The 14,047-nt window shown below is 33.4% G+C and overlaps 1 protein-coding gene across 1 annotated transcript; it reads right to left on the bottom strand.

Annotated features, from left to right (window-relative positions):
- Window positions 1-275: 275 nt before the first annotated feature.
- On the bottom strand, window positions 276-6,723 carry LOC127126721 (ATP-dependent DNA helicase At3g02060, chloroplastic). Its single transcript, XM_051055701.1, has 13 exons — window positions 5,971-6,723; window positions 4,874-5,099; window positions 4,454-4,699; window positions 4,197-4,331; window positions 3,982-4,106; window positions 3,651-3,790; window positions 3,453-3,523; window positions 3,206-3,367; window positions 1,985-2,071; window positions 1,699-1,872; window positions 1,504-1,548; window positions 1,047-1,403; window positions 276-961 (listed from the first exon to the last, which is right to left on the bottom strand). The coding sequence occupies exons 1-13, from the start codon at window positions 6,573-6,575 to the stop codon at window positions 860-862; spliced, it is 2,475 nt and encodes an 824-aa protein (XP_050911658.1). The 5' UTR covers window positions 6,576-6,723; the 3' UTR covers window positions 276-859.
- Window positions 6,724-14,047: the final 7,324 nt, after the last annotated feature.

Consider the following 14,047-nt stretch of genomic DNA (forward strand, 5'->3'; position numbering starts at 1 on the left):
TCTCCGATGGGGATTGGACGGAGAACAAGTATTATTTTGGAATTTATTTTGGAATTCGGATATATATTTAGAAAGGTAAAAATTGTTTCCGACCCATTCTCTCCCTGACCTATTTTCTTCTATTAATTGAAGTATAATAATCCTTTTTTCTTTTTTGTATGCTTATATTCTTACCTATCGTGAGATCACGTTTAACTAAGAAAAAGTCCAAGCATCATTATTTAACTAGACGTGGAAGCAACCACTCTGCACTAATAGGAAATTTCTTAACAATATGCAACAAAAACGCACCATTCATCAATGCTCCAAATCTTTACATTCAATTTCTCTAGATCAGGTAACTAATGAAATTTTAAAGACAACAAAAATGTGGAAAAGAATGTGCATGGTAATGAAATGCTTTACTCATTGACATATACAAAAGATCAAGTATGGACATTTTGGTTAAAGTTTTACTGGATGAGAATTTTAAGTCATTGTATTGTATGTAACTCTTGAAAGTGAAGTTGATTTATGAAGGCAAGATGTCGATACTCCATCGATACTCAATAACTGTCCTCCTTCTTGTATTTCATGTCCATGTCCTGTATAATGCATGAAAACCAGAAGCACGATTTCGACAAGACCAAGATGCTTGCAGCTTGTAACCATACTATGGCTCTTTGCTCTGATTATCTCAACTTGCCGAGATGTCTTGCACTGCAAAGACAATCAAGCGATACAAATCTTGTTTTGTGCCCGCGGTGATTAGTTTGTGGCCAGTCAACATAGTAAGTCCGCTCCGTATTTATAAAATATGATGTATGCATTGAGTCATGTATCCAACTTACATGTAGGTAGAATCGAAGGGGCGAAGAGACTAGTACTTTATGAGGGAAGCTAGCGAAGCATGAAGTTCAGCCATGCAATTAAAGATCCAATTCAGAAGTTGTTCTTTCGGTAGCTCTAGTAGAAGCTCAGCCTGCAGCAGAAAAATAGACAGACGAAATACAAAACAAGTTAACAAAGATCACTGATTAAAAAAATCGAGAAACGGAGAAAGTTACCTTAATTTGGTCCCCTTCAAAAACCAATGAATTTTTATATGTATCCGAAGTCATTGACTCTGTCATCATCTTGAAAACCTTTTTACTCATGTTTGTTTTCATACACACTGTCTTCCCTGAAGAGTAAATTTTGATTACCCCTATATCAGCCGCCATTCTCCTCAAATAAAGCTTCTTCAGAATAACCTCCATGGGTTGAGGCTCTTTGCCATATTGGCGGCGCAGATTCTCTGTAAATTGCATCAGACTCCAGATGTCTTTCTCAGCAACTTGCTCAGCCTCGTTTATTATTTCCATTGGGTTCTCGAGATGATTTATGTATTCAGAAGGAAGGTGAGGATTGATATTTAAGTCAACCTAAATAACAAAGAAGAATAAAATGCATCATCTGTAACGTTAACGTAAACGCTCATTTCTTTAATCCACTGGTAAATTTTTCTCTAATATGCATACATACCTGCACTGAGTGATAAGGAACTGATACAACACGGTGATCTTCAACCTGGAAGTAAAATCCCAATGCCAAATTATTCGTGTTAAACACCTTCTATACTCAATTTCATTCTTCACCGGTCCAAAAACCAAAACGATGATTATGAAAAACTAACAGAAAACCAAAATAAGAAGAAACATATCACAATTCAAACTTTACCTTAGATAAACTCTCAAAGAGCATCTCAAAGAAAAGATCGATGCCAACATTTCCAACGTCTCCTGTTTGTTGTTCGCCGAAAATAGTACCAAAACCTCTTATACCCATGTCTCTCTCGGCTAGTTGGAAGCCTTGACCAAGTTCTCGACATTCTTCAAGGGCTGCAAGTCTCTCCTATAGGAAATCACTAAGGAGATGTTAGTTTTAGGTATGATATCACAGCAACCCTCAATGTTTAGTGCAATATGTTTCAGAACTAAAAGCTAAAGATTGATCAGAAACATACCAATGCTTGATCAGAGAGCACATTCTTATCAGGATAAAATAAGTATGCATATGCTTCCTTGTCTGCTCGCCCAACCCTTCCACGCAACTACCAATATATTGAAAAAGAAAAAATTACCTGTATTAGTGAAACATAAATAAAAGATCTAGTCTTCCTTTCGTTGTTCCAAAAAATATATGAAACACTTTAACAAATGCATATAGGTACTTTTTATTTTGGATAACAAATTTGAGAATATTCATTCATAGCAAAGAATGACAACATATTTGTTAAGCATCAACCAAGGTAGTCAAGCACGGGATCTTAAGTAGGATCGGATGACCTGTGAAAGATAGTAAAACTAGGATCGTAGCACGGCACTTAAGATCTTCCCGAAGGCAAAATGGTAATTTCACATGGATAAAAACATGAAAATTATAATACATGAACAAAATAATCTATAAATCACAACACTCAACCAAGGAGGGAGAGTATCGAGTAAAGAGGCGGCCATTTTGTGTTTTTGTGTTTTAGGGTTAGGGCTTAAGAGGGAGAACTTAATTAAAAAACCGGGTTCACTTAAAAAAAACGACCGGTTAGAAAGCCTAACAAAACAGGCCCAGGCCCAGGCACCCAGCACTATGTTTTTTACAATCTTACTATGGAAAACTCGATCTTGACTACAAAGTGCACGAAAAAGTTTTTTTTCCAGATCGTAGCCCTAAAAGGTAACTTCAGCACGTAAGATCGAAAGATCTTAAGACCAAGCACTCGATCTTGACTACATTGGCATCAACTATCCTAATTTTGAAATACAGAAGTTATTACGCGGAGGGTCAATATGGATTTTTTTATCTTTGGCACACTTCCTCACGCGAATCCATTGAATGATAAGAGCACTAAAAATGCATGACACGTTCTACTTTATGCTAAAGTTCTGCTTTTTATTTAGACGGATAGGAGAGGCAAAGATCAAACTGGACCACTTGATCATAGTCTCACATACCGTGTCAAAGAAAAACTCTCCCAAGAAGCTAAGTTCTAAGGTGAAGGCATGACCTCTCAAGAACGGTTTTGTATCTCTAACAATATTGTGTACACCAAGGATGACAAATCTCTTCGACACATGATACCAATTTATTATTCTCAGGGCTTCCAAACTATACAATGCTTCGAGTCAACAACAGAAAATATGACCAATATCTTTAAAAAAAAATCAGATTAGATTAGGAAGAACAAAACCTGGTACAACTGTGCAAGACCAAATTGTTGAACATCCTGAATGATGATGGTGTTTGCATTTTGAATATCAAGCCCACTTTCAACTATATTTGTGCTGATAAGGATTTTTATTTCACCAAGAGCAAACTTCTCCATGGTATCCTCTAATTGCTTCGAGAATTGCTGCACAAGAAATAAACTCAAATTAATGCAGAGACAAAACATCATTATTTGTATGTGATAATATGTATATACTTTTGATAAATACCTTCCCATGGGCAACGGCTATTTCCACATCAGGGAATGCCTCTTCAAGAAACTCCATTGCTTCTTCAAGTCCTGTAAGAAAAACAATTGTTGAGAAGCCAGAGTCAGTACTATAACAGAGGGACATTAATATGCTTATCGCACCACTTTTTTGTGTGATTCGACAACAATGATTCAGAAATGATCAGTTGAGAATCACCTTTAATACGTGGCAAAACATAAAAAACTTGACCACCGCGGTTTAGCTCATACTCGATGGCTGATATTGCTCTCTTCTTACTAAATGCAGAAAGTTGAGTCTTTATAGGTACTCTTTCTGGAGGTGGAGTCGAAATTAAACTGAAAATAGAAATCAATGATAGAGATTACAATTGTATTTTACCTAAGCTCGGAAGTTAGTTCAACTTTTATGAATGCTTGGTTAGTCTTAAGCTTAACAAAAAAAAAAAAAAACCGAAGCTAAATTTTCCTAGGGCCAGGATACCGTACACAACAAATTTTCCGACATAATTTGTGGAAAGGTTTGTTACCTAGCATCACGAAATCCTGTCAGAGCTAAATAAAGAGTCCGTGGAATAGGAGTTGCAGATAAAGTAAGTACGTCGACAGAAGTTTTAAACGAAGCAATCCTCTCCTTCTGCTTGACACCAAACCTCTGCAGTGGGATAAATCATTGCTTAATGGAGGGGGAGAGTTAAAGTATAATCGCAAGAAGAAAAATATGTATTGCAGATATTTCGTAAACCTGTTCTTCATCAACCACAAGCAGTCCAAGATTGCTATAAACAACACGGTTTCCAAGGAGTGAGTGAGTTCCAACAATAATATCCAGGTCGCCATTGTTAATCATTTTCAAGTATGTTTCCTTCTCTGATCTGGTCTGCAAGTAGAGTGGATAAGTGAAATGGCTGTAATTGGTATAAAAGTGAAGTTTATATTTATTTAACCAGAATTATGTTGCCAAAACTATGACTAAAATGGGAAAAATAATCATAGTCATACCTGAAACCTGCTTAGTAGTCCAACTTTGATATCAGGATATACAGAAAATCGCTCTGAAATAGTATTAAAATGTTGCTTTGCTAGAACTATTGTCGGTGCAAGAACCATCGCTTGTTTTTTAGCTGCGATAACACAGTGGATAGCACGCAGCGCAACCTCGGTTTTACCAAAACCAACATCTCCACATATTAATCTGTCCATTGGAGTCTCTCGCTCCGTCAAATCGTTTTCAACATCAATAAAAGCCTGCAAGAATATATGCAATTGGAAGAGATGATATAACAAATAATCATCAAATAAGCACACAATATCAAGATGTGAACTCCGATGAATCGGTGCCTAAAAGTAAAACTAGACCATAAAATCATAAATTAATCAATCCCTTTCGACCAAAACACACAGCATTAATAATGACGCGACCTGTTTCTGATCCGGCGTAGGTTCATAAGCAAATTTTGCTGCGAATTCAGCCACGACAGGACTTCTGGGATAGGGAGGTCTTCTTTGTTTAAGCCTATGCAGATAGAGTTCCATCAAGTCAACAACCATCTTCTGTATGGCAACCTTCCCTTTAATCTTTCTTTTCTCCCATGCACTAGTATCATTCAACTTGCTCAATGTCCTAGGCTTTTTGTTTTCATTTGGACTGTAAAGAAAGGCACGCCCCAAAGTCCACACAACAATTAACAAAATCATTCATATATTATTGAAGCAATTCAAATTCCTATTACACCATCCTCTAAAGTTCAACAAATTAAAAAAGAAGTAAATAGTCTTTTTGGTCCCTAAATCCTTTTTTTAAAGCTTGGTATCTGACCTTGCGACTAACTAATCTAAGGGGACCAAACTCACCATCCTATAGCGGATGCCCCATTTAAAGCCAGAGCAAAACCCAATACAAAAATTGTTAGTACCTAGCAGAATTCGTACCTGAGACCTTGAGAGGAGCACACTCTCAAAACCCAAGCCTTCAACAACAAACAGGCCGGACCCTAGGATCTTTTTGGTCCCTAAATGTGTAAGGCACTGTCACTATTGTTCTAGAATGCATCAAAATTACAAACATTTCCAAGCATCTCTTTTGTTACTAATTTTATTGACTAAATTGACTAATGAAAAAGGCATTCAATGACTAAATTAACTAGCAAAAGACACAACTATGCATGTTTTTGTAATTCTCATACATTTAATGACTATTGTGACAACATCTCACATATTTAGCATGTGTTTGATTCTGCGGAGAAAAAAATTGACTCTGAATGAATTGGTTATGTAAAATTGATTTTGTCTAAAGGTGAGTTGAAGGTAAAGCATTTATGTTTGGATAAGTTCTTGCACCTTCAACCAGAATCAATTCTGGCAGAATCGGTTCTACTTTAGAAGAATCAAACACCTCAAGATCATTCCAAAATCAAAATTTGCTTTTTACTCTTCCAAAAGCTGAACAAAGATACACTAAGAATCAAAAGGAATACTACTAAATAAAGATTAATTAAAGGGTGAAAAAGAAAACTCACAGACTATATCTATAAAGCATTTTAGAAGCCTGTTTAACAGGAAGCTTTGCCATTCCATCAGCATACTCAATGAAAACATACTCAGTATGTTCAACGGAATTCTTCGAAACATCTAATTTAATCCCAACAAACCTACCAATACCAACTTTCTTATGCACAACATAGTCCCCAGAACGAAGTGTATAAGGGTCCACCTTATAACTAATGGTACCATCTTTAGCCTCTCTATCACCTTTAAGCTTCTGAAGCCCCCTCTGCTGCTGTTCCTTAACCATTTTTATGTATTTATCAGCTTCTTTAGCGTCCATAACAGTCCTCGAAACATCCCTTTTACTATACTCGCGACGAATCCTGTCGTTGAGGACTGAAATAGGGTCGTTTTCAGGGTCAGTTTTGTCGGTTTTTGAAGGGGGAGGAGGGGAATAGAGTCCTTGTGTGTGGAGTGCATTGAGAGGGGAAAAGGGTTGTGAGGGAGCTAGGGCTTTGAAGGTGTTGTGGTGAAAAGGGTGGTTGAGAATGAGGAAGTTCCATGGTTTTGGGGAAGAGGTGAATTTGGTGATGAAGGGTGTGGGAATGTGTTGTGGGGTTGAGAGGAATGCAGCCATTGAAATGAAGGAGATGGGTGTTTGGGAATTCAGTGGAGCATTGGAAAGTTTGAGTCTTTGGAGAAGATAACAGAGACGAAAATGGAGGTTTTGCAGAGGTTTTGTTTGGAATTTGGACCAAGAAAGAAACTAAATATCTTACGAACAAGTAATGGATGGTGTAGGTGAAGGACACGCAGCAGATAATATTGCAATTTAGTCCTTCAAGTAAGTAAATTTACTCATATTAGTTATTTTAAAAGTTATAGATTAATTTTTTTAAAATATTATAAATTTATTCAAATATTGATTACTATATTCGTGCAACATACTTAACTGTGTATAATAGAGTTGTGAGCATTTTAAAATATTAATCATCTTATTGAACTATTTGACAAAGTTTTATAAAGTTAACGTTTAATTTAGTAATAATTCACTAGTTGGTTTCAAATGGAATAAAAATGTACTTGTTGACAATGAAAATAAATAAATAAAATCTTTCAAAATGTAAGATTGTAGTTTGATTCCTCTTCACCCCCTTTTGGGAGAGATATGGCTCAAAAGAAGTTGGTGGGAGGAATTTCCTTCATTCCCAAAGTAATTTTAATATACAAATGTTGGAAATTGACTCGAGAATATGGTCAAATTTGTAAAAAATAAGTATAACTTTGAATTATAGTGGGAAGTGTGAGTTTGAAAAAGTTAAACATATTCTATTTGAGAGGGAAAAAATACTTTTGTAATGCTTATATAAATGAAGGGTGGTTTTTTTCTAGTGTGTTCTAAAAGATATGCAATTTTGTAGACCGTTATTCGGGCGGTCCGGCTTGCTTTTGGCTTAGGTTCGGGTAATTTTGTTCTCATATGTTTCATTAATTTTGCACATATTTCTGCACATATTTGTTTTGTGTTTGACCAAACCTTCAAGGATCTTCTCCCATAAATTTGAATTTTCAGAACTAATTCATCTAATATAAGAAGACTAAATCAAATTTGTTTTCCCAAATTTCTCTTTTTATCAATTTCAAACTTCAGCTATAAATAGAGGTCTTTGTGTCTCATTATTTTCACTCCATATTTTTGAAAACTTAAGTATATCATTTCTCTCTCCCAACTATGTTTCATCTAATTAATTTTCTTTTCTTTTTATTTTTTACTGACTTATGTTGTACCCCAAAATTTACCCTCCCCATTTCATTTTTATCTGAGTTTTGACTTAAGATTCATCTGCACACATTCATGTCAATTGCATATGTATCATACATTCATACTAACACTTGCAAACACCCTCGTGACATTTGAAGGTTTGTGGTTGTTCATACCTAACCAAAGTTAGGGCTTTACTTGAGCATCAAGCCCTAGGGCCTTGTGTTCATGTGGATCAAACCTAAACCTTAATTCTTGATTGTTTGTTTGTCCTTGTTCATCTGGTTTGCCTTGATCTTGTGAAACCTTAGTTCTAGAGGAGTCATATGGTTTGAGTTTGCTTCTTAAGCCATGATGTTTGATTGTCCTTGTTCGTATTACTTATCTTTTGGACTTAAACTCTAACTCATTGAAAGGGTCATTTGATCATTAATAGTGGTTGATCATGGTTTATGATGCAAGTTTCATAGTTTCATTCATGATCCATGTTTTTCTTTTTTAATGCATTCATTAATCCATGGTACATGGTTTTCATTCATGATGCTTGGTCACATGTTTTACGAGGTGCATACTGCCTTAACTTGGATTCATTGGTGTACTCATTCAATCATGATTCATTCATCTCTTTTAATTCAAGATGATTCAAAGTTGATTTTTGGCGGAAAATTCTTAATTTGAAAATGAAGAATTGATTCATTCAAAATTATTCATTACATTTCTTTTCAAATATCAATTTACATAAGCACATTTACAAAAAAAATTGAACATTTTGGTAATGTTGACTTTTAGTCAACTATTGACTTTTTGGTCAATAGTTGACCAAAGTCAACCCCTAATGTCTACAACCATTTCTCATCTTGGTCTTGCTTCATTTATCATCTTCATGATCATGCATTATGCTTCATGCTCTTATTTTCCTTCAAAGCCAAATTACTTCCATTTTGCATCACCTACAAGAACAAGCATTAAGTGGCAACATTGGGCTATTGCATCCAAAACAAAAAGGAAAGAAGGCAAGTGAAATCAAACAATTCAAAAAGCATAGCAACATGAATGTCCAAGTTACCATTAATAAATCTCACTTTAAGTTTATTATTAACTTTTTCCAACTAATGACCTTTTACAAGAACAATCAAGAATTCACCAATATTAATCTATTCATCCATTCCATTAGCAACTAACTTAAATCTCAATTTGGCCTTAGTTCTGCAGTCAGCAAGTGTAAAACGAAAATTACCACAGCTGCAACTGCACTTGATAAGTAAAAAGCAGCCTTAAGATTCTATAATCAAGTAAAAAGTGACCTACATTTATGGACATAACAAAAGCATTTACAACAACAAAGAAACGATAACATTAATAGAATGTAACAGAGCCATAACATGATAACAATGTTATCAATTATCTAACATTAACTTCAATTTGACTATCACAATTACACTTGATTTTCATAACAAAACTAATGATGCTTTAACAATTCCATCAAATTCAACTAACAGTTACAAATAACGGTTCCTAACTAAATCTCAACTTCAATTAACTTAACTGAACATAGTTGTCATGACTAACCTTCAAAACGAACCTCAAACACAATTAACCCTAACTGAAACCTCTAACAGTGTGATGACAGTTCTTTTTTTCTAACAGACTTGAACTGAGAAAACTTAACAGAGCTAGCTCTGTTAAGATTCAAGACTTTATAAAATCCTCTTCATTACCATTTTTTCAAGGAGGCCACGATTCATTCTCCAGCACCCCACACTCTCATCTTATGATGATGGGAAGAGTTTATCAAACTCGCTCATCCTTTTTTCTCTCTTTTTCGGCTCTAGACTTCATCTATAAATAAGCTATAAATAAGGGTCTCCATATCTCATCATTTTCACTCTATATTTTGGAAAACTGAAATCCCTCACTTCTCTCTTTCTCGAATCTATTTTGTCTAATTAATTTTTTTATCTTTTTGTTTTTTATTTGACGCAGTGTACCATAGACATTGACACCTCTTGACATGTATTTTATGATAATGCAATGTTCAAAAGTCGAAGATAAGAAAGAGTTATTAGGAGATTCACACAACATTAATATTGTTGGTATCGAAGATGTGGAGATGGAGTTCACCTCTGAAAAGATTTTAATTTTGAAGGATGTCATACATTCTCATAAGATTAGAAAGAATCTTATTTTTGGGTTTCTTTTGAATAAGGAAGGATTTAGTCATTCTATTGTGGCATATTTATACAACATTACTAAGAATGGTATTTTTGTCGGGAAACAATATATCACTGGTAACATGTTTAAATTAAATGTTAAAATGAATAAAATGTCTCCTTCAGATTACTCTTTGTGTGATTTTAATGTTTGCCATGCTAAATTTTGTCATATTAATAAGCGTGCTACTTTTTAATTTAAGAATAATCTCAAAGTTAAATGTCAATTACTTAGAAAATTTTGAATTTTGCATTCAAATTAAAATAATTAAGAGTTCACATAAATCAATAAATAGAGAATATGGACCTTTAGATCTAATATATTCTAATATATGTGAAATTGACATAACTTTAACTAGAAATAGTAAACATTATTTCATCACTTTTATTGGTGATTGCTTTGACTACACTTTTTGTATACCTAATGAAGAATAAAAGTGAAGCGCTTGATATGTTTAGTATTTTCGTGAATGAAATTGAAAATCAATTTAATAAGAAAATTATGAGATTTCGTACTGATAGAGTAACTGAGCATGATTATAGTTTATTTAATAATTTTTATAAACAACATGAAATTATACAAGAAACCACTACATCATATTCTCCTGAAATGAATGGAAATACAGAAAGAAAGAATAAAACTGTTACTGGATTAGTAGTTGCTATTATGTTGAATTATGGTGATGCATCTCATTTGTGGGGGAAATTTTATTTATTATTTTATATGTCCTTAATAGAGTTCTGCAAATAAAAAAATATGATCTCTTCTTATAAGATAATGAAGAAAAGACAATCAAACTTGTTTTATTTTAGAATTTGGGATTATTTAACTTAAGTCAAGATTTTGAATCTGAAGCGAGTTAAACTCACTTGTGAAGCCTATGAATGTATATCATTGGGTATGCAATACCTAGTAAGGTTCATAGGTTTTATGACATAAACGCCAAGATGATCATACAATCAAATGATGATGACTTATGTGAAAATAAATTTTCTTTCAAATCAAGAAATAGTTGAGACATTAAATCTAATCAAACTCATGTGATAAGAAGTACTGAAATCAACAATAAAGGAGAAATAAACCTCCAAAGAAGTAAACGAGTAAGAGTTGCTAAAGACTATGGACTATATGACCTATGAAGTAGAAGAAGATCAACCAAATCTTCAAGAATCTTTTTTATCTTTGGATGCAGATTTGTGGCTAGAAGTTATTAACGATGAGATGAATTCTCTAGAATTTAATAAGACCCGAAACTTAGTAGTTTTTCTTACTGATTGAAAACTGAATGATTTTAAATGAGATTTGAAAAAGAAATTAAAACTTGATGGTACAATTGATAAATACAAGGCTCGTCTTGTAACCAAAAGTTTTAGAAAAATAGAAAATATAGATTTATCTGATACTTTTTCTTCTGTCATTAGAATCATATCTATTAGGATGCTGATTTCAATTATTGTTATTTATAACTTGATAGTACATCAAATGAATATTAAAAACACTTTTTTAAATGGTGACTTAGAAGAAGAAATATATATGAGAAAATGGAAGGGTTTGTGGTTCATTGACAAGAAAAAAAAAAGGTATGTAAGTTTGATAAGTCTATGTATGGTCTTAAAAAAGCCTTGAAGCAATGTCATAAAAACTTTGATAATCTAGTAATATTGAATGGGTTCAAAGTGAATGAAAGTGACAATTATGTTTATTACAAATATGAAAATAACATTGTCACTATCATATATCTCTACGTACATGACTTACTCATATTTAGAATATTAAGATTGTGAATGCAATGAAAATATAATTAGTGTGTGCTAGGGAAGAAGCGGGTTGGTTAAGATGTTTGCTAGTTGAGATCCTTTGTGAAAAAAACCTATGTCAGTTGTGTTGATCCACTGCAATCACGTCAATTGAAAAAATTAAAAATCAATGTTATAATAGTAAGAGACGTCAAATAAGAAGAAATCACAACATTGTTAGAAAGTTTATCTCTAAAGTAGTTGTTAGAGTTGATCATATGTGCACTAATGAAAACTTAGTAGATCATTTGCGAATAGTTTAGCTACAAAAAAAATCATAATACATCCAAGAAGATGAGACTAATGCATATAGATAAATGAGTTGCTCAAGATGCTAATCCGATCTAAAAAACACGATATTTTGAAAGTTAGATCCAATGGGTAATAACAATTTGTGAGTAATATGAGATGATCATACTAGTATAAATAATAAAAGCATGAATCCTGGAGTGATAAAATGATTATAATAGAAAATGTTAATGAGATTTATACTTTGTACCAGTAAAGTATCCAGCAATAAGGGTACGCTTGATAAGTTCACCTATATGATTGTGAAACTTAGGTTAATTCTTATGAAATTTCGAGGCAGAATTTCTAAAACTTTTACAAAATTGGGATAGACATGTAAGGTCATTAAAGAACAACTTCACAAGCTTATAAAATACACCTTAAGAAAATGTGTGCGGATTTGATGTCTTAGATAGTGTTCAAGACTACGAGTCACTTTTGTTGAATCAAAATCTATCTTGTTATATGCAAAAGTTCAAGAACAATCTTAGAACCATTTGACATTATTTTTGAAATATTTTTTTAAAAATTCAAGTGGAGGATTGTTTGAAATTTAATGGAGAGTGTTCCAAAGGCCTAATCCATTTCAAAACAGGTAGGATTTTCATAAAATTTGCGCCAAAACATATAAGATTTTCTTATTCAAAATTTCACTCTATTTTTCATTGTTCACAAACTAAGTTGCATGTTTGAGTGCTAACATTGCAGGGTCACCCACATCACCACACCGGAGCAAGACACAATGTCTCATTGTTGAGTTGTATTGACGATTTTGATTTATGAACAAAATAAAGAGTTTGGTAGAACTTGTGAGAAATAAGCACAAGTTTCAACTATCACGTGAAGTGTGAATTTGAAAAAATTCAATAAATCCCGCATTGGATGGACAACACACTCTAGTAGTGCTTATATAGTGGAGGGTGACCTCTTACATTGTGCCCCAAGGAATACACAACTTTGTAAATGGGAGACAACATACCTCTCATGAGAGCGCCCCATAGTTGTTCGACTCGGCTAGGTTTGGGCGTTAATTTTTTGCATCTGGAACTCATCCATTTATTAACTCCGTGCATGTTTTGTGTGCCTGATGGTGAGAAGACTGAATCATATATATGCCCCCCCCCCCCCCTCTCATTACCAAATTCCAGAAAACTCAAATCTCTCCCTCCCCTCTCTCAACTTTGGTTCATTTAATTAATTTTCTTTTTTCATTTTGTTTTTGGTCTTCATACCAAATTTGAGTGGTCTTCTTACCATAAATGGTATAATTCTCGATCAGTCGTCTACTGTGTAGTAGTAACTACTGAGTTGTTTTATATAAAAGAAATTGTGGCTAATCGTCTGTCTTACACAATTTTAGCAATATTGTGCAATATCTTAAATACTATTACTCAACCCGATAATTTTTTCAGTAGCATATTTTAAAAACTGGTTTTTAAATGAAAAACAACATCACATCTAATAACATATAAAAATGTTACCTTTTAGTACACTTCAAACTAAATATGGCTAGCTAGAATCGCACTTTTCAAAACACATAATTTTCATAAATGTGGTTGTGGAAAAGTTCGTCACAAAGGTGGGTACATGGAAACTATAGGTATATTCTTTATATTACTCCATGAAGACAAACGACAAGAGGAAGTATTAAGTAAACAACTCGTACAAGTATATAAAACATTGAAATGTTATGAAAATGTGTAAGAATTTTATTTAGATTGATTTTGATTTTGACTAAGTAAATCTAAAAATGTTTAATCATGCAGTTGTATCCATGAAAGATGTTTTTGAAACTTAGAAACAGCATATTTCAAGCATCCTCAATTTAAACACCAAACTACTAAATCATGCAATACTTATGACACATTTTTGAATCGTGAAGATGACCATCACCTTCTTCATAACAAGTAGTATATAAATGTAGATAGCTTTAATATACTTCATTAACAAACATCTAGCTTAGAGTAACTTGTTAAATTAACCAATAAAAGCAAGCTTGGTTTAACAATGAATCTACAAGTCAAGAAAGTGATCCAAATTATTGGGATGCTT

Source organism: Lathyrus oleraceus, chromosome 3, assembly GCF_024323335.1.
Source record: "Lathyrus oleraceus cultivar Zhongwan6 chromosome 3, CAAS_Psat_ZW6_1.0, whole genome shotgun sequence".
Classification (NCBI taxonomy): Eukaryota; Viridiplantae; Streptophyta; class Magnoliopsida; order Fabales; family Fabaceae; genus Lathyrus; species Lathyrus oleraceus.

What these genes read in the sequence shown, in the direction of transcription:
- LOC127126721 (XM_051055701.1), bottom strand. Translation starts at nt 6,575, where the DNA reads ATGGCTGCATTCCTCTCAACCCCACAACACATTCCCACACCCTTCATC. An exon ending in GACTACTAAGCAGGTTTCAG is followed by an intron (nt 4,332 to 4,453) that starts GTATGACTATGA and finishes CTCTACTTGCAG; the next exon opens with ACCAGATCAGAGAAGGAAAC. An exon ending in TGCTCTCTGATCAAGCATTG is followed by an intron (nt 1,873 to 1,984) that starts GTATGTTTCTGA and finishes GATTTCCTATAG; the next exon opens with GAGAGACTTGCAGCCCTTGA.